Source organism: Ceratotherium simum, chromosome 13 (assembly GCF_057802395.1).
Source record: "Ceratotherium simum simum isolate JZ-2026a chromosome 13, ASM5780239v1, whole genome shotgun sequence".
Classification (NCBI taxonomy): domain Eukaryota; kingdom Metazoa; phylum Chordata; class Mammalia; order Perissodactyla; family Rhinocerotidae; genus Ceratotherium; species Ceratotherium simum.
In genome coordinates, this window is record NC_141912.1 from 52,621,279 (window position 1) to 52,642,673 (window position 21,395).

The window sequence follows — 21,395 nt, forward strand, 5'->3', positions numbered from 1 at the left end:
TGTATATATTTACCTGTTGACATGACACAACAGGAAAGGACATTAAAAAGCCATTAAAATGGTAAAAGGGGAAGAGTTTTAAACTCTTGCTGCAGCAGTGCATTCTAGATACGCACAGGATTGAGGAGAACACACCGCTCTGCGGTATGGTGACTTGATAATAGTGACTGTGGGATTCTCAGGCTGTGAGCTGTACCGCATAAGCTGATCTCCAGTTAGAGTCAGCAGAGGCGCACAGCAGCTGTGTCTCTGCTCCAACAGCCAGGGGACATGGCACCTTCAATAACCACCAGAGGACTTTCTCCAAGCCCTGTGGTATCCAGGACAAGGCATTACTTTCACCATAGAAAACGCTAATGTTTTCTAGAATCTCTTCATGCAATATTTACAAATAGCTATAATGGGGGTGGGTGGGGTAAGCAAAATCAAAAACCACCTTACCTCGGGGGCCTAGCAAAGCCCTGAAATAGGTACTAAGTGATGCATCAAAATGTTCCATTTTAAAACCTATTAAGAAAAAAAGACATTGATTAATCTCTACTCAAACTGCTTTTTATACAGTATTTTTTTCACAAAAGAACAAGAACAAATTCTTTTCAAAGATATGCTATGGACACGGTTAAGTTTCTCATGTTCAAACAATTTTTTTTTAAACTCACAAAAGTAACTACGTGCTAGTTCTAATTTGAAAATCAAAAGACACAAATCCGTAAATTCACTTTATAAATGAAGTGCCAGTTTTCTGAACTTCTTTTCTCAGCTCCATAAAAACTCCTTCCATGAAGCTGAAATCTCAGTGGGGAGAAGAGCAGAACTGGACTGAAAGGGGCAGATGGGAGAAGAGCCCACTGGGAAGACCCAGAGCTGGAGGTAAGACGACAGAGACAGGAAGAACGGCACCTGAGAGAGGAGCCACAGGGCAAGTCGGTTCCCTCTGCTTGTTACTTTCACTAATTATTATTTTTAAATACTTCATGTCCACAGTAAAAAATTCACATATTAAAAATAAAGTGGTAAAATTAAATAAAAATTTTGAAAAGTGGTAAAAAAAATCTCATCACTTCCCTCCAACCACAATCCCGAAAGCCCTCACTGTCAGAAGGACCCTGATGGTAACATTTCTTGGGTCTACTTCCAGAGATTTTCCTCTTTTGAGCACAAAAGAGGTCATGCCTAATGAGTGTTTTTACAATCGTGGACTGCAATCCATTAGTAGATGGTCAAGTCAACATAGCATTAAAATAACAACAAACTGATCATAATCAGAGTGCTCTGCCCTTAGTGAGAATGAATAAATATTGCTTTATAAATATGTTCACTAAAGATTTATAAGTCTGATGTACTCAGCTGTGATGTAAAATCTATTCTTACTGTGAGGGATCACAGAAAAAAGAAACTTAGAAAAACACTGTTATTTTGAGAAGCGCCTATCTTAATAAAACATCTTAGAAAGAGTCTCACGTTAGTAGTTATAGATCTACCTCCATCTTCTAAGATTTTATTTGTTGTTAGTGCCCTCAAGTCGATTCCCACTCCTAGCGACCCTGCGTACAGCAGAGCAGAACCCTGCCCGGTCTTTTTGCGCCATCCTCTCACCTTCCGGCGCTGTATCAGACAATGCTCTGCTGCTATTTATAGTGTTTTCATGGCCAGTTTTTTCGGAAGTGGGTGGTCAGGTCCTTCTTCCTACTCTGTCTAGTCTGGAGGCTTTGCTGAAACCTGTCCGCCATGGGTGACCCTGCTGGTATTTGAAAGCCTGGTGGCATAGCTTTTAGCATCACAGCAACACACAGCCACCATGGTGTGACAACCAACAGACAGGTGGTGTGGTTCCCTGATGGGAAAACGAAGCCGGGTCGTGGCGGTGAGAGCGCCAGATCTTAACCACTAGACCACCAGGGCTCTAAGATTTTATAGCTCCCTACATTTTCCCCCATTTAAGATTTACACTTAGATGGTAGCTAAGTGTCTCTTCATCTGAGTATTGACTAGATTTTCTACATTAAAGTTAGGAGGCATATATTTTCAACTTCTCCTGGTCATTACTCTTATAGAAATAACCACAAATATTTTACCTTCCCAGACCAAAGGCAAAATCGGTTTTATTAACTAAGTTGTTAATCATTTAATGCTATTTCTCTTCCTTGGCTCGCTACAGTGAAGTGCTGTATTCTTTGGCTCATTTCAGGATAAACCACTTTATCCATGAAATTACCTAAAAGGCTCTAGTAGTTACAATCAAGCCAATCCAGCTGGCTGTGAGACAGAGATGGGTGATGCCATCAAAGACACTTTGAGAGCAGTAGCTACCAGGGTTCTGCCCTCACATCTGTCCAGCCCCAGGGTGGACTAGGGGAGTGTACTGTCTCCCTCAACCCATGGCTGGAAACCAAGAAGCCACCAGTGCCCACACATTCAAGTGCCAACAATTAGGTATGCCACCTCTGTCACTCCATAGTTACACAACCATGGCACTAGGTCACTTCTGATATTCAAAAATTAAACATCTTTTTAACATACTATACTCTTACAACCATTCTGGTCCTGAGCCATTTTCCTCCCCAGACAGTGAATCTCTTCAGGGGACAGAAATTCTAGAAAATATTTTAAAGAATTGGTTTAGTTTTACATTTCCTAAACAGAATTCCTCTTAAAAAGGATTCCAACCTTAAATAAGAAATGTTGTATCCATCAAAGGCTATTAGAAGTCCTGCAGTTAAAAAATTATTTAACGGTATCTAATTATTTTTTCATCTAGTGAAAATCAGCTAGAAAACGCAAGTTTTGAAAGACAATAATCATGTTTTTGTGAAACTTAAATCACTCTAACACAATTTAACTTCATCTGTGATGGATGGTAGGCCATGTACAGTCACGCACCACACGATGTTTTGCTCACTGACAGACCGCATATACGAGGGTGGTCCCATAAGATTAGTTCCATACAGCCTAGGTGTGTAATAGGCTATACCATCTAGATTTGTGTAAGTACACTCTATGATGTTTGCACAATGATGAAATCACCTAATGATGCATTTCTTAGAACGTGTCCCTGTCGATAAGCGACACACGACTATATACAGAGGGCACAGGGTCCCGTGCACCCCAACAAAAAGCAAATAAAGACATGGCTCAAGGAGAAACAACCATGACGATTGGACTGAATTACTGATGGACAAGCTGCCCACTGGGGACAGATTTACCTTCTTCCAAGACGTTTTATTTTATTTTTCCTCCGCAAAGCCCCAGTACATAGTTGCACATCCTAGTTGTAGGTCCTTTCAGTTCTTCTATGTGGGATGCCGCCTCAGCGTGGCTTGATGACCAGTGAGTAGGTCCACGCCCAGGATCTGAACTGGGGAACCCCGGGCCACCAAAGCGCAACTCGCGAACCCAACTGCTATGCCACTGGGCCAGCCCCTTCCAAGACGTTTTAAATCTAGATTCTGCTCTTACTTGATGGGGAGACAGCTTACTAATGGTCACATTAAACATATAATCATCAGGTATTAAGCACAAAGGGGCTGAGAGCAGGTATGAGAGCAGGCATAACGGGCTGGCAGGTGATTAAGTGGTTCCATGCTGAGCTCTTTAACAGACAACGTGGGTTTGAAACCCATTTTTTCCACTTACTAGAAATGTGACTTTAGACAAACTATTTAACCTCCTATCTGTAACCTCCTATCTGTAAAATGGAGGAAATATTAAAGTAGTTGCCTCTAAGGTTGTTCAGAAGATCAAGTGATTTAATAGACACAGGTCCTCAGAGTGGTCCTGGCATGCAGTATGCCCTCAATAAATGTTTCCTACGCTATGTCTGCCAGAGGTCCAACTCCATAATGAACACTGCCAACCACCCGTGGCTGCCCGTGCTTCCCAGCCGGGACACTGCTGGCATTCTGTCCCTGTCCGCTAAATGCCATCAGTGAGCCACCAGTCATCACGACAACCCACAATGTCCACCTCATGTCCTAACACTCCCAGGGGGACAGCAGGGCAGGTGGGGGAGTTGATACCATCTCGGGAGAGGGGACCTTGTCAGTATTGAGATGTTATCTAAACGTGAAAGACAAGGCTAAGATGGACGTACTAATTAAATACACAAATATCAAGCACCTACTGTGTACAAAGGATTGCCAAACAGAGATAAACACAAAGGAGCATACCTGGAGACCTAGAACAAACTAGGCATTCACAATGGGGAAGAAGCCAGATGCAGTCAACCCAAAACCAAAATCCAGTCTGCAAATGAGCAGATGTTAGACTGACGCATAATACAACAAGCTGCATTTACACATTCAACACCAAGCAGTAAAAACAATATTCAAGTAACAGCATCTTGGGCTCTAACATCAAGAATACCCCTGACAAGAGCAGTAAGGGAATCATTCTGGTTTTTAACTAAGAGGCCTTTCAGAGGGCTGTAGCCAGCTTTGGTTTCTATGTAAGGAGGATATAGAAAAGCTGAAACAAGAGTGAAGAGATGTTTAAAAACGATGGAAAACAGACCTCTAGGGGTGGAGGTGGGGGGAGAACATCAATGGACTTGGAAAGAAATGAGGCCCAGGAATCGCTATAAACGACCTATTATTACAAGGACAACGACGCCTAGGACAGAGTTCAGCCCAAGAACCCAGGCTAACAACACGGCACCAGAAAAGCAGCTTCATGGAACAGAAGGGAAAATTCCAGTCCAAGAGTGCCGAGCCAGCAGCAGGATACCAGAGACTGTGGAACGTAGTATTTTGAGATACTGAAGAATTCTGTTACGAGCCATCTGTCCCGAATAATCCGAGTCAAAACCCATCTCGGATTGAGGCCCTCGGAAGCTGGCAGGCACAGGAGCACTCTTCCGTCTTTCTAGGAGGAGTGCGTTCTCTGCAAAGGCGCGCGCGTGAGAGGGGATTTTGTCAATAACGGCACATCTGTTCTCAGACGGCCTTTCTTCCCAGCTCGAGAATTCTTCTCTTAGGTTCGCAGAACTTTTCATAATCATACTTAAGAAAATATGAAATAGCTAGCAAAACATTCTCTAAAAGAATATACGTGGAAAATAATCTTCAAAGAGAGCTGCTCATTACTCCTGAAACGTCCACGTTGAAAAGGAGGAGAGGACAGGCGGAGGTGGTCCCTGAACAGAGGCCTCTAATCAGCAGAGTCCCGACCCCCTGAATCACAGGTCTGAATCTGGGCTGGCCTCTGACATGCTAAGCGTGTTCCCCAGACTCTCCCCACCACCCCACAACTGGACATGCACTGCAACAGGGCTGTTTGTTTTCACAAAGGTTTCCAAGAGACATCTTCAAAGGTTTATCCTCGTCGTTTACTCAGCTCGATGTCACGTTTCTGTCTGGCCAGCCACGTACCTAGCCTCCCTCAACACCATGTGTTCCCTTTTTCACTCATACCACATGCTTGCCAGGTGCCTGCATTACTAAGGCCCTGAGGGATCCTGAAGGCTGGGGCAGAAACACACACACCTATCATATGTTATGTAAAGTTAACTGTCAGCAAGAAAAAATAAAACAGGATAAAGGGGGTGGGGTCACAGCGCAGAAACTTACTTTGGAAGATGCATTTAGAAAAGGCTACCCTGAGAAGGTGACAACAGAGCGGAGACCTGCATGAGAGAGCAAGCCACCTATCCATCAAGAGAAAGGGCACTCCAGTTAGTGGTGTGGGTGGGTGCAGAGGCCCCAAGGCCAGGCTGCTTGGCATGCTCCAGGACCACAGGCCAGGCCAGGCCAGGGCAGTGGGTGGGCAGCAACTCGGGAGGCCTGCCCTCCACTCCCCGCACGGCACCTAGACCTTGCTCAATCGTGGTCCGCAAAAACCAATCACATGGCACAACCTGCAGAGCATGTGCCACCAGGCTGGGGACAGAAGAAGGTGCCAATCCCTAACTGCTCTCATTGCACGGTGCCCTCATGCTCCCGGCTGAGCCTGCCTGCGGCACCTTGTCCTCCTCTCCCTCGCTGAGCCTACCTGCTGTGCCCCAGGAACCTACAGAAGGTCTCAGCAAATGAACTCTTCACCGCCAGGCTGGGCCACCCACCCCATGGGTGAACTGGGCACTTGCTGAGTGGCCTGTTGGCCGAGCTACACTCTTCTGTACTTTTCTAAAGGGCACAGGGCCCTGGTACAACTCCTGACACTTTGCCTAGTGATCTGGAACTACGGGAACAGCATGATCCACTTTGCACAAGAGGTCCACCCACTGCTAGGCCTGCAGCCTGCCTGGTGGCTGCGGTTCCCCACCTTCCCAGCTGCACGTGGCCAGTGACATCACTTCTTAATGACCTGAGTCACCCTCTAGGCAGCTTGGGTGAGCCGGGCCAAGTGGGAACACAGCTGCTCTGTACAATTGTACTAGCAGGGACCAAGCCCAGGCGCTGGGACCATGGAAGAGGAGCTTTGGTCCTAAATGCAGCAAAAGAATAAGCCATTCTGTGATCCGGCTGGCTCCCCACACGCACACAGGAAAAGGGACATGGCTGGGGCTGGCTAGCACCTCCCAGGAACCAGCTCACACTTACATCAAGCCAAGCATCGCTTCCCCAGCCTCTTTAACCACGAGTCTCCGATGCCCGCTCAACCAGAAGTACAGGTCATCACAGGGAGTAATAGGATGTTAAAAAAAAAATTCCAACCACAATAGTATCCAAAAGCTATTCACTAATTCAAGGGCCACACACAGAAAATGATGACAATGAAAACAGGATAGGGGTGGAAAACAGAGGCAGGTAAATTAGAAGAGATGTTAAAGAATTCATCTATTATGCACATTTTCCAAAAGACACTCTTAGTTGAAAGCCACCTTAGTTGAAAGCCACTTTATCAAATTCTGGAGTCTTTTTGGTAAGCATGCAACTGTATTATAATTGTGCCTCATCATAAGTAGCCCATTAAAAAATTAATTGGGGCTAGTCATTCTCTATAAACGACCCTAGATGAAAGAGGATGTGAGAGTTCAGCATACCCTCAGCCGAGTCAAGGATTAGTTCTGTGTCCCGGGGCAAGATCCTGGTACCAGTCCTCAGCGTTCCAGGAGAGAGGTGAGCCTCAAGGCTGAACTCAAGAGACATCAGAACCACCACAGCACGAATTATAGAAAGCTGGAAATACTGACACAAGCAGAACACAAAAGAGCAAAACCTGAATCCCCCCAGAGAGCCCCGTGCCCGTGGAAAAGCCATCTTGTCTGTTAGCTGGCTCTCTCCAGGATCAGTATGCCCAGGTGGATCATCTGCAGGAGGTTAAATATGCATTAGTGTCCACTTTGATCTAATATGAAAGAGAGTTTGCTGAAGGCTTGTTTCAAAAAAGACACTACAATAAGCTCGACAGCAAACCACCCCCCCCCTTCCATTTGGCTCCCAAGAGGGACGATCAAATGTGAGAGAATGGGGGGCGGGGTGGGGAAGGACAACAATGGAAGAAGGTGGAGGGGTTAACGAGAGATGGCATAGCAAGCAGCTTCCATCACAACTCTCATGATGAAGTTATCTGTCTCGAATGCACATGCTAATCACCTTAGCCACAGATATCTGGAGCAGGAGAAAGTGAGCAGGCTGCTCAGCAAACGAAAAGTACTGGGATCTCAGAGTAAATCTGTTTCAAAAGATATCAAGATTTTAAAAAATATATTATAGCAAAGAAAGTCAATTTCCTAAACCCACAACCAGGCTGTGTGCCGACGGTCAAGCTTCGCAGGAAAGATCTTTAGGCTCCAGCCTTGGTTTCTCTCGCTGCTAAGGCAATGGTAGCAGGGAGAAGTCAGCTTGCTTTGAAAGCCCCCTTTCCCATGAAGTCAGGCAAGTCACACTGCTTCTGGCTTAAATTGCAGATGTTTAACTTCTGTTTAGTATAACTTCCTCACCATATCCTGTCTTATTTATTTTTTGAATTGTCACAGTTCCTCTAAAAATGAGTCAACTGAGCCAAGCTGACTAGCTACAAGGGGTCAGGATGAAATTTCCCTCCATTTGCTCTTCTCTCCTACCTATTCCTCCCTTTTAACAGTTAACTTCTGTTAAACCGGCATACGAACATTCTCCAAGTTGGCTGCCAATAACACAAAAAGTTGAATGGTGCTTTAACTTGGTAGTCACAACACTGTTTCCTGGAAGGTTTTTCTGGGTTGGAGAAAATCAGCTCCAGAACGAGGAGGAGGAAAATAACCACACCTTGCTCAAAATGTTTAAATATAAAACATTGTCATAAAGACCATGAAAGAAAGAACATCTAAGTACTAACAAGCTTTCAGATATGAAAGTGAATTGACAACAGAATCCCTTTAGAATGTCTGCATTTAAATAAATGTAACTTGGATTAAATCCCGGCTCAGGAGAAATTATCTGCCCCATAGACAGTGGCACCGTCATTCTGACAATCCAAAAATCTATGCTGCTTCTTTTTCCCCCGTAGAGTCCCTCTACTTTCTAACCTCCATTCTAAAGGCATAACAAACTCTTGTTAATACAGTTGTCCCTCAGAATCCGCAGAGGATTGGTTCCAGGATCCCCCACAGATGCCAAATCTGTGGATGCTCAAGTCCCTTACAGAAAATGGCCTAGTATTTGCATATAACCTACACACATCCTCCCTTATATTTTAAATCATCTCTAGATTATCTATAATACCTAATATGATGTAAATGCTACGTAGTTATATTGTATTGTTTAGGGAATGACAAGAAAAAAAATTCTGTACATGTTCAGTACAGATGCGACCATTGTAGGCCTTTCAATCTGCGGTTGGTTGAATCCATGGATACGGAACCTGCGGATACAGAGGACCGACTCTACTCTGATAGTCATTTTTTCCTACCATACATCAGACACGTAGAAACAGAAGACAGCCCTATTCGGGACCTTAGATAAGTAACTGCAAAACGAGGGCACTGATATGCACACAAGGTACTGCTACAGGTTAGCTCCGTGGTTAGAGCAGGCTGAACAAGCTTATTCTGGCATTATGGACAAGCTGCAGGGAAATGTTGCAACAGCATTTGCACAAAAATAAAAGTGAAACCCCCATCTTCCAGCTCCTTGGTTGCCACCAGTTAATTAAAAAGTATTATTTTAACCATTGTGGGAGAAGGACATTCTTCTAAAGCAGTAGAGAGGCACCCCAGTGGCTTTGTTCTTAAATGAATTGTCTGTGGTCCTTCCTCCCTGTTCTCCCTTGTCTTTGCTTCCAACCCTTTCTCCAAGGCCCAGATTAGATGTGACAGAGGTTCCCCTTTGGCCTCTCGTAGTTTTGCTGGCTGGGCAACTTATTTAGCATGTAGCAATTTCCATTTTCACATGACTTTGATACTTATGTTTTCAGGTATTACAGGAACATACTCTGCACTTCTTCAGTTAAAGCCCAAATTCTTTAAGAACCCGTACTCCCACTTGTTCAATAATTACCTATGGGCGATACTATAAATGGGGAGATACACCTGCTATTACAAAATAATAAAGAGGGAAAACAACATCAAGCACTGACACACATGAGCCCACAACGGCAGCTTCCCAAAACAGGGACTAAATTCTACTTAAAGAAGGTATTTATTTCCTCAGGGAAAAGTTCCCCCACGCTAGTGATCTGGGCTTCTAATGGAGATGTTCCACTCTCATCTGTTTACTGCCTTGTAAAGGCAGTTTACAAGGTGTGAAAGGAACAAATAACAAAACGATAACACACACACACACCCCTCTTAAACATTCAAGAGAGTTTCTTCCCCACCGGAGAAAGAGGTAGATTCTTCTAGATTTTGAAGGTAATATATAAATATACTTGATCTAAGAAACTGCGACGTAGCCGGTTTTTTCAGCAGCAAGAAGAGGGAAAGTAACAGGATCTTAGAAATGTATTCTAGGGGAATTCTTATTCACAGCTAAAGAACAGAATGTACCGTCAAATTCAAAGTTCTTCTCCTAGTCCTTAGGAGAGACAGACAGACCAGACAGACAGACAGACCCACACACCAATCCACTTACCCAACAAGCATCTGGAGAGGGGTTCACTGTAGAAAATTACTCCTGTAGAGTTTTATTACCTTAAAGATGATGACGTAACTTTTATTTGAAACCGAAAGAACAAGAACAGTGATGACCTCTGCTTGGGTTGAAGCACTCTGTCATTTGGAAAAAGACAACGCTAATCTACACACAGAATGCTCCTTGCTGGTGGACGAGGCCAGACTGCTGCAAATGGACTTAGAACTCTGCTCTCACAAAGAGCTTTGCTGACAGTAACTAATTAATCCCCCAAAGGCTACAGTGACACAAGGTAAAAGATCCACGAGTGCCGGGCTCAGGTCAGCCCCGGTTTTATTTCTGCCCTCCCAATGATTCTCAAAATGACCACTCATCGGGCCGGCCCCGTGGCTTAGCGGTTAAGTGCGCGTGCTCCACTACTGGCAGCCCGGGTTCGGATCCCGGGCGCACACCGATGCACGGCTTCTCCGGCCATGCTGAGGCCGCGTCCCACATACAGCAACTAGAAGGATGTGCAGCTGTGACATACAACTGTCTACTGGGGCTTTGGGGGAAAAATAAATAAATAAAAAATTATTAAAAAAAAAAAAATGACCACTCATCAAGCCACCAGTCATTTGGAAGGTGGCTGACTTACTGAGTTAACAAATATTTAATAGGTGCCTACCATGTGCCCAGCAGTATACTGCTTGTTAGGAAAACAACAGTGACAAAGACAGACATGACCCCTGCCCTCTTAAAAATTAAAGTAGTAAGCAGTGTGCAAAGACACCTGTGGGCCGACCACTTTGGTAGCAGTGGCTAGGAGCACACATCCTAGAGCCAGACAGCCTGGGTTCAAATCCCTGCCCTACCACTTACCAGCTGTGTGACCTTGGGCAAGTTACTCTCCCTTCCTCACGTGGTTAAATGAAGGTAAAATACTTAGAACAGTGCGTGGCACACAGGAAGCGCTGCAAACATATATGTATTATCATCATCACTGCAAAAACCTTTGGTATTGACCAATTTCACATTCAATGTTTATGAAGAGTTTTGCTAAGCCATAAATTGTAGCTCCCTGCGAAGTCTGTGGGCAATGAAACCTGCTCATGTACATCCACACCTCACAGCTCTGTTATCTTCCACTTCGGAGGGAATCCCAAGCCATAATGATACTCGTGAATCCAGGGTTTTTTGAGTCTCTAGATAAATTCCTCTGGAATGTTCAGGGGATGCTGGTCATTGACTTCTCTGTGAGTGGAAGATAAGATCAGTGTCCACACCATCCGTAGTATAGAGTGGAAATCCATCTGGATCTGATATGCCTTTTTTGTACTCCCAGCATAAGGTAGGTGGCCTACAATTATAATTGGAGAAGTGACTGAGCTGCCAAAGGTCACAGAGCTTGTGTGGAACCAAAATTTGAACCCAGGTCTTCTACTCTATGACCTACACCTCTTAAAATACCCCATGTGGCCTTTCAAGGGAGCATCTTCACATGTTTATTGTTAAGAGGATGGTGACAGTATGTATTAGTATTGTTTGAGTTCATATAACTTTATCCATGAGAATAAGATACATAATTAACTTAATTTTAAATAACATTGTCAAGTTAAAAAAACAAGAACCAAAACCAGTTGTATTCACCTATGATGCTTGGTAACAGAGGCCTCAGAAATCTCTGTAATTGAGACCTAGACAGGAAGATGATGGAAAAAGGGGGCAGCAATCCTCCTTGGCCTCATTTTCATGCGCCCATCATCACTTCTACGCTATCTCAATCAGTGACAAAATTATAGCCTTATTTTTTAAGTGTTGTGATTATTGGTTATAGTGTAATTATCTGTTCCTTTGTTCACAATCCCCATTAAGGTCTAAGCTCTAAGCTCTTCAAGGGCAGAGCCTCTGATGGTCCCATTTGTATCTCAGAGAGGCTGGATCTGTGCCTGACAGACAGCTGATTACTGGTTGAAACCATGAATGAGTAAGTGAATGAATGAATGCCTGCATGCCTTTCAGAGTTTCCTATCAATGGATTCTCACATCTGTCTGCATCTCAGACTCACCTAGGAGCTTTAAACAAGATTTCTGGGACCTGGCCCTAGAAATACTGATTCAATAGTCTAGAAGCTGAGAAATCTGTCTTTTTGAAAAGTTGCTTAGGTACCTTTGAGGAGCGGTCTTCTTCAGGAACCACTCCGTGCTGTGTCTATAAACTGGGCTTCTGGACTCTAATAAAATCCCCCGCAGCTCTTGAAGTTTGGTCAGCCAGACAGTACCCAGGGACTGTATCACACTGACAGAGTCTAGACTAGGACGGTGGTCAAGAACAAAGTATTTTTCATGCCCACAAATTCAGTTACAACTCCCTGTTTACCCTAACTCCACTAGCCAGAAAAAAAAAATCACTTACTTTCAAACCATCTCTCAAGGTGAAATAAAACCCCACTAAGTTAGAAACCAGTTCTCCTATCTTTCAACCACTGTGTTACAGAGGACATAGTGCATTTAATCAGCATGTATTAAGTAGTGTAAGCCCTTTCTCCATTCTGGAATGTTGTCGTAAAAAATACCACTGTCAGTAGCAGAAACTCCTTAACCCCTGTCACCACGTCCCGAGCCAGGCATCAGCGGTGACCAAGTCTGAAAAGCTCAGTGAGGGCAGGGAACATATCCAGCTTGCTCCATGTAATCCCCAGCAGCTGTTATTGGCACAAAGAAGGAATTCAGTGACTACTTGTTTAACCATATTGAACTGGGGCCGTGTGGGGTGCCACTGAGTGGCTGCAGCTGCCAGACATGTCACAGACTTGGCCACGGCCAACTGCATATACTGCTGGGATGGAGACAAGGGGGGCATGGGAAGAATCTGGACACAGGCAGAGATGTGGGCCCTGTTATTATCAGTCCTAAACTGAGCCACTTCCTATTGGCTTCATTACCTGGATTAGAGGGCCAAGGCTTCTCCAAGTGAACTTGGTATCTGTGGAAGACTGTCTCTCAGACGGCCCCCAATGATCCTCTCCTGCACTGAGCCAGGGTCGTGTGTGCGACCAACAGAATACAGCCAAAGAGACGGTATGTCACTTCTGGGATTAGGTTATAAAAGACATTGTGACTTTCATCCTCGTCAGGCAGTGTGTTTCTCTCTCTCTCAGATCATTAGCTCTGGGGCAAGCTGGCTGCCATGTCATGAACAGTCCTATGGGGAGGCCAATGTGGAAAGAAACTGAGACCCTCTGCCAATGACTGCCTGAGTGAGCTTGGGAGCAAATCCTTTGGCCCCAGTTAGCTTCAGATGACCGCAGTCACAAATACAACCTCCAGAACCCCCCAGCTAAGCCTCTCTGGGTTTCCTGACCCTCAGAGACTGTGTGAGATAATAAAGGTTTGCTGTTTTAAGGGACTCTCTTTTGCAGTATTTTGTTACTCAGCAACGGATAAAAGGCTTAGAAATTAACGAGGTCAGTGGGGTTGGGGGAGGAGGTTCTTAAAAGTCAACTCGTCCCCTTGCTAGCTTTCCTTTTGGTTACTACACGTAATGCAGGTACCAATGAGAAGCATGGCCCTAAAAATAAACGCTCCCCCTTGATTTAATTGGCACTGGGAAGGAAATGAAAAGGCTTGTTATCTAAAGTACAGAATTTGTTTTTGAAAACAATCCAACACTTTTATTACTGGCCTGAAGCTTAACAGCCAAGGGAGCTAACATCTATTGCATACCCAGCTTTTCAAAGACTCAATAAGGAATTGTCCCTTTTCTAGATGAGGAAACTAAAGTTAGGGATTTTAAGTAACTTGGTCAAACAACAAACACAGCCATTTAGTTTACTACAGGTTTAGGGTGCCCAACTATCCTGGCTTATTGGAACTTGGGGGTTTCCCGGGATGCAAAAATCAAGACAAAAGTAAAATCAGGCAAGTTCCAGGCACGCCAGGAATAGCTGGTTACCTTGCTATGCTCAAATCGTGTGCTCTGCAAACCACGACACAGTTGATTTTTTTTAAAATATATTTTAAAGCTATCATTCTGGCAGCTTATGATCTTCAATGAATTTTGAAATGTCACCTATGAAAACGAAAACCACAAGCCTTTCTAGTCTTTATCTCACAGTATCCAAGAAAGACTTGTTTTTCCTGTGAAGGAGTAAAACAATTGCTGTTCTTATGATGCAAACTAGCACGGGAATTTTTCAGCTTAAGAGTTTCTGCAAACTTCTGTTTCAAAATAGCCATTGAGTCCACAAAGAGCGGCAGGTCCTCCCTTGAGCCTCCTGGCATGACAGGGTGGGCTCCTCACAGAGCCCATGCCAAGTCAGGTGCTCTGGCATGAGGGGCAGGCAGATTCACAATTTCCTCTCCTTCTACAGAAGCCCAGAGACAGGGAGCTGACACCACTGGGACCTTCAACCTGAGCAGTGCACAACCAGTTTTCATACTTGGTAGCTCAGGAGGGCCAACGATCAGCAAGTCAACGTTGCCCAGACAACTCTGGTCCTTTCTCTTTTAAAACGATCCACACACACTCACTAGGATGGCAAAAATGATAAAGACAGATAATAACAAATGTTGGCGAGGATATGGAGAAATTGGAACATTCTTACATCGCTGGTGGGATTGTCAAATGGTACATCTGCTGTGGAAAATAGTTTGGCAGGTCCTCAAAAAGTGAAACACAGAACTACCATATGACCCAGCAATGCTCCTCCTAGGTATATACCCAAGAGAAATGAAAACATATGTCTACGTAAAAACCTGCATGCCAATATTTACAGCAGCATTATTTATAATAGCCCCAAAATGGAAACGACCCAAATTTCCACCAACTGATGAATAAAAACATAGTACATCCATAACACGGAATGTTACTCAGCCATAAAAAGGAATGAAGTACCGATATATGTTACAACATAGATGAACTCTGAAAACATTATGCTAAGTAAAAGAAGCCAGACACAAAAGGCCACATATTGTACAACTCCATTTCTATGAAATGTCCAGAACAGGCAAATCCATATAGACAGAAAGTACATTAGTGGCTGCCAGGGACTGCGGGGTGGGGGAAGGGAAAGTAACTGCTGATGTGTACGGAGTTTTTCAGGTAGTGAAAATGCTCTGGAATGAGACACAACTAAAAAAATTAAAAACTTTAAAAAAGAAAAGGTACTTAAAAAAATAAAAGCTTTCAAATTTTCCACACTCAAGTCCACTTCTAGAAATCTTTATATTAAGGAAATAAAAGCAGATGTGCATTAAGATTTACCTATCAGATTGTCGTCAGTGATGTGACAGCAGAAAACGGGGGCGGAGGGGACCTTTAAATATCCAACTAAGTAGTAGTAACCTGCTAAATAAATTATGGTACAGGATTGGGCATTATTCCAGAAAAATGAAAACTTATGTTTACACAAAAACCTGTACATGAATGTTCATAGCAGCTTTATCTGTAATAGCCCCAAACTGGAAACAACCAAGTTGTTCTTCAACAGTAGAATGACTAAACAAACAATGGAACATCACTCAGCAATGAAAAGGAACACACTACTGATACACGTAACAACCTAGAAGAATCGCCAGAGAAATATACTGAGTGAAAAAAGACAATCCATTTATATAACATTCTTGAAATGACAACATTATAGAGATGGAGAAGCGGCTGCCAGTGGTTAGAGATGGTGCCAGGGCAGGAGGGAAGCGGGTGTGGCTGTGAAAGGGCAACGTGTGCTGATGGACACGTTCTGTATCTCGACTGTAGCAACGCCAGCATCCTGGTTGTGACACTGAACTACAGTTCTGCACAATGTTACCACTGGGGGCAACTGGGTAAACGGTACTTGGGATGTCTATTATTTCTTACAACTGCTTATGAATCTACAATTACCTCAAAATAAAAAGTTACATTTTTTTTAAAAAAAGACCCACAAAAGTGAGGAAAACAAACCAATAAACAAGACTAAGCATTTGATTTTTTAAAAATTCAACCACCATCCCCTCTCCCCAACCCAATGACACACAGTTGTAACTATTTGTAAAAGGAAGGCTTGTCCTGGAGAGGGATAGTCTGAACTATGACCCCATCCATGAAAGCTTAACCCTTCACCTAAATGCTAGTGTCTTCACTATTTTAACTTTCAGGGCAGTCTAACTTAGCTTTCCAGTAAATGCTTATTTATCCACACTACTCAGGCAATGGGGAATAATGTTTTGATCTAATGTTCTGATTCACTTCAAGGGATCATACATCTCACGCAGGCCAGTTTTCATAAAGTAAGAAACCCATTAAATAAATCAAATAAAATCTCCCCAAATAAAATTTAATCTTTGATGATTCACAGGCATTTTGTCATCTTAAAGTGTTTCAGAGTCAGAACTATGAATGTCAAGTCCAATTTTACAGAACTGTGGATGAGCAGGCATAGATAATCGGGGTAAATCTGTAAATCTTTTATGCCTCTATGGCTTTAAATAATAAATTCCTGCAATCAGTTATTTCCTTACCACTTTCCATTCTCATAAATGAAACAGAAAACTTTAGATATCAATAATTGTGAGTTGTCAAGATGTTTTTTGATAACGAAAATATTAATGAAAGCCTACTGCATTATGAAAAATAAAAACTGTGCTTTCTTCTATCCTTTGGATCATTTTTCTGTCAATCCCCTGAAAAACACAAAGTGGTTAAGAAGCACTTTTACAACATGGAGGAGAGATCATCATTCCGTGATCCACAGTTTACGGGGGTGGGCGCTGGGTAGGAGTCACGGTGTGCGCTCTGCAGGGGGGACCCCTGCTGCTTGTCAACAGGAAGGAGCCATTCAACTCGCATGGCTCTCCAGAAAAGAACAGCGGACGCCTTCCAGAAACGGCTGAGATGACTTCTGTAACCCCCTCTGGAAATTCTCCAGCAAGATTAGATCTCTTCCTAGCAATGCTTTTCTTCTTTTCACCAAGTGCTACTTTCAACAATTGCCACTGTGTTTAAAACCCCAGTGTCAACCATTAAAGGTGAAATACTGAGAATTAGGCCCTAAGGTGATTACATTTTAGTGGAACTGCAAGTATTTTAGCAAGTCATATTAATGTAACTGAAGATTCTGACTGGCTAATAACAAGATTTCCTCTTCATTTCAATTCTCCCCAAGTACCAATATTCAACTCCAAGCTGTCATAAAAGCCATTTTGCTGTAACAAAATGAAGAAAGAGAAGCCAGTGATCAAATGAACATGAAGTCAGTCAGATGCCTACCTAGAGCCAACACCAAGCGAGACTCTAACAGGTCTCAAAATGAAAATTAAGGACATAGTTGAGGGGGGAAAAAAACAACCTATTTGTGTATAGAACTTGTAAAAATTCTTTCCTGGAGAATTAGATGAAAACTTTAGGAAAAGAATTTAGGTGGCAAAATGGCATATACCATTGTTGAACAAGATGCCTTTCACTACTGAGCACCAAATGGGTTTAAGGCATTACAGCACTGGGGTGAGATACAGAACACAGGCCTTTCACTTAAGCTCAGAAATCTAGCTGTCATCCAGTTGGAATCCATATTTTTAGCTCATTTCAAAACACAGAAATTCAGCACAAATCAACAACAGCTCAACACATACACCCCTCTGAAAGGTAAGAACATTTAATTGATGCAGGAGGGGAGCAGATATAAAATGATACATAATATCCTACTTTAATTTGGAAAAACTATCACATTTTTTCTTATCAGAACCAAATGAAAACAATTACTTGAAGAAAATTAGTGTGACTACAGAAGCAGTGACATGTTTAAAATGTATTGTGGTTTTCTCCAATGATTTCTTTCATATACATGAACAATTTAACATATGCCACCTGGTTGGAGAAGGGAAGAAAGAATGTCTCAGTCAGCCCTGACTGCTGTAACAAAATATCACAGACAGGTGGCTTAAACAACAGACATTTATTTCTCACTGTTCTGAAAGTTGAGAAGCCCAAGATAAGGTGTCAGCAGATTCAGTGCCTGGTGAGCACTCTCTTCCTGGCTCAAAGACAGCCACCTTCCAGCTGTATCCTCATGTGGTGGGGAGGGAGCTCTGGTCTCTCTTCTTCTTATAAAGGCACTAATCCCATCATGGAAGCCCCATCCTCAAGACCTATTCTAAACCCAATTACTTCGCAAAGGCCCCACCTCCAAAGAACATTACACTGGGGGTGAGGGCTTCAACATATGAATTTGGGGGGGTTGGGGGGGGGGGAACGACACAAACATTCAGTCCATAACAGAGAGGTAGTTTTCCGTTTCAGAGGTAAAGGGAATGACTGTTTACAGAGTCAAAAGAAAATTGCTACTTTTAAAAAACCTAGTCACTAAAATAAATCATTTTCATTCATGCATTCATGTTATCAAAACATATAATCTCTACTTTACAAAAGGGTTGTGTTCTAGATGTTAATTTGTAAACCAGTCATCTGGCCTTTGGAAAATTCTATTTTCTATATTCATACTTTCTATAGAAGTAATGTTATATTAGTAGTTCTTAACCTTTTGGGGATCCCATATCAATTGTGAAAATCTGATTAAACAAAGGAGACCTTCTCTCTATCCCCAAATGACAGAGAGTTTGGATAAAACTGACATTTAGAGTCCCTAAAATCCTAGGGACCCCCAGTCCCCAAATTAAGAACCTTAGCTGTAAGTGATGGATAGATCTCCAGATGGGCCCTAAACGACTTAACTCATAATGAAGCGGCACCTATGGGACTACTGATTCTCACTCTTTGTATGAGAAAATATAATCTGTAATACATCTAATTTGAGTTACAATCCCCCGGGCTCTGACACGTAACATTGTAATATGCTCTTTGGTAACCTGCTGAACCCGCACAGACCTCAGTTTCCTGATCCACAAACATGTGCGTAATAATGCCTATACCTCATGGGGCTATTGTGAGGATTAAATGAGATTATATGAACCCCTTGGCACAAAGCGTAAGCACCTCAATTCATGGCAGCTATTTTTATTATCCTCAGCAAGCATCCATCAAACATACATGTAATGCAGTGTAACAGAAATCCACAAGACAATAAATCTGCCTCCAGAGAGAGAAAGGGGAGAGAGAAGCGATGAATAACTAATAAAGTGATTGAGGTGCCTTGACAAAGTCCGTACAGGAGAAAATAGGGGATAAAAACAGAGGAGTCAATTTCACACAGGGCTGAGTGGGTCAGGTGGGGCTTCACAGAACGATCTTTGGCTAAGGCTTGCCAGTGGGGGATGGGATGGAGGGGAGAGAAAGTGAAAAACGATGCTGGAGAAGCAGTAAGGGAAGGGCTCTAGTGTTTACTTTAAACTGGGAAGGTGGGGTGAGAGTGTCCCTATGCCGTAGGCTGGTACGAAGGGGCGATCAAGGTCAAGTCAGAAGACTAGAGCAACAGTCCACATGAGAGATGGAGGCCAACCTAGGGCCACGGCAGGGGAGCAAACGAACGCAGGGGCCACAGAGAAGAGACGTCCAGGGTGGGCGACATGAAGTCCAAGCTCTGGCTTCTCACTCTGCACCCTGGATGGGGGTGCTATTCGTGAGTCAGGGAGCCCAGGGGCAAGCAGGCCAGGAAGGGAGAGTTCGGACCATCTAGAAATGTACCACTCTGCTACGGATCTTAGTAATCATAGATCCATCACACAGTGTCATATGTGCCTGTAGAGGTAGGAGGCTGGCCATATATTTTGAATTATTGGAGTACAAATTAGCGCAAATTCACTGTACTGACATGTTCTCTTATAGGGAAAAATTTGGAAGATGAAGTGTACATTGAGTTCGTAATGTTCAGTATAAGAAGTTCAAGCAGAAGCTAGGACCTAAGCCACACATTTGTTCAGGGATTTATGTACTCTTGTTGTCCTTCCTAAGAAAACATTAAGCCAGCTATGCTCTAACATGAATTACAGACTTTGGGAGGTTGAATTATTTAGCAAATTGCTATTTCCCTCCACTAAATGGTCTGCTAATGACCGACTGCTCCAAGGAAGCTTTCTAAAGTCATTCTCCTATCTCGTTAACATCTCTCCAAGAGAATCTATTAACCATTTAGAACCTAACCCAGCCCACCATTTCAAATGATTTTTCTTATTTTCAAGTCCTTTTCTTTGAAAAGCATAATGATTACGTATAACAATAGCAACTAACACTCAGTGTCCTTACTATGTACCAGGAGATCTTCTGCTATAAATTTACAAGGATAATCTCACTCCTCATACCAGCCCTTTCGCCTGTTCCCTTTTCAGAGATGAGTCCACTGAGGCAGAGGGCAATTCAGTCATTTATCCAAGGTCACACCAATAGCACCGCTCCACCTACTGCCTCCCCATGTTACAGTAAAAATAAAAAAGGGACGTTTACTGCAGAAAATCTGGAAAGTAGAGAAAAGTCTGTTTCATTTTAAAGTAAAAACAAAAAGCAACCAAGAGTGTGGCAGAATCCCTCTTCACCCTTCTACCATTTACAAGCAGAGTGACCTCAGACAAGCTGAGGTCTGAAAGCGTCAGCGTCCTCACTTGGAACATTCCCTTCAAACGGGAAAAACAATAACACTTACCTAATCAGATGAGGTGGTTCACAGAGAGCATTTAGCAGGGAGCTAAATACGTAAAATATAAATAATTCTATTTTGTCTACTTTTTCTTATGCTTTAAAATAGGATATACTTGTAATCTTTTATTTCAACACTGTAGCAATTACTTTCCTCACAAACCTAATTTGAGTTCTGGAGCAATATTTATATAAATGCCTTAATTATTCCCCCATTATTAGTCATTTAATCTGTTTCCAAGTTTTTACTATTCTTAACACTGCAGTGAAGATCTTGGCACATAAAACTTTAGCTGTATATTAAATTATTTCTTTGGGTGAGATTCCCAGAAATTGACCAACTAAGTAGAAGAGTCTTGATACACACTGCAAAATTTCTTTCCAAAACGTTTTTACCTATTAACGTTCCCACCAGCAGGATCACATGAGCAGCCTATATAACTGCACTGCAACCTGGCCAGGACTGGGTAATCTCATAAAGGAAAAAAGAAGATTTTTTTCACTAATTTAGTCTAATATAAAATGCCTTATGCATGTATTAAAAATATAAATCACAGAAATCCCAATAGCTGAATAAATAAACACTGAATATATAACGTTGAAAATTCATATAAAAGCCATTCCTGGCTAATGCTCACAACAGAAAAATGAATAATAAACTCTGTGTATCCTCTGCTTTCTAAAAGATTAATTTGTGAATATAAGCTGGTGGTTGTTAATTGGTCACTTATGTTAAGAGTCTTTCTTTTCTCAGGTTATTACTAAATGGAATTGTCTGCATTCCACAAAAATTCTCCCTCAAACCAAGGAACTAAGTCTAGTTACCAATTTTTAAAACCTCTAAGAGAAGCATTACGTCTTAC

At 42.8% G+C, this 21,395-nt stretch overlaps 1 protein-coding gene across 1 annotated transcript in view; it reads right to left on the bottom strand.

The window, feature by feature from the left end:
- The window catches only part of ELOVL5 (ELOVL fatty acid elongase 5), a 69,086-nt gene that overhangs the window by 24,053 nt on the left and 23,638 nt on the right, over positions 1-21,395 (bottom strand). The window contains exon 2 of the mRNA XM_087438723.1: positions 442-507. Within this exon, the coding sequence (XP_087294849.1) occupies positions 442-499 (58 nt within the window). The 5' untranslated portion in view covers positions 500-507. The remainder of the gene's footprint in view (positions 1-441; positions 508-21,395) is intronic.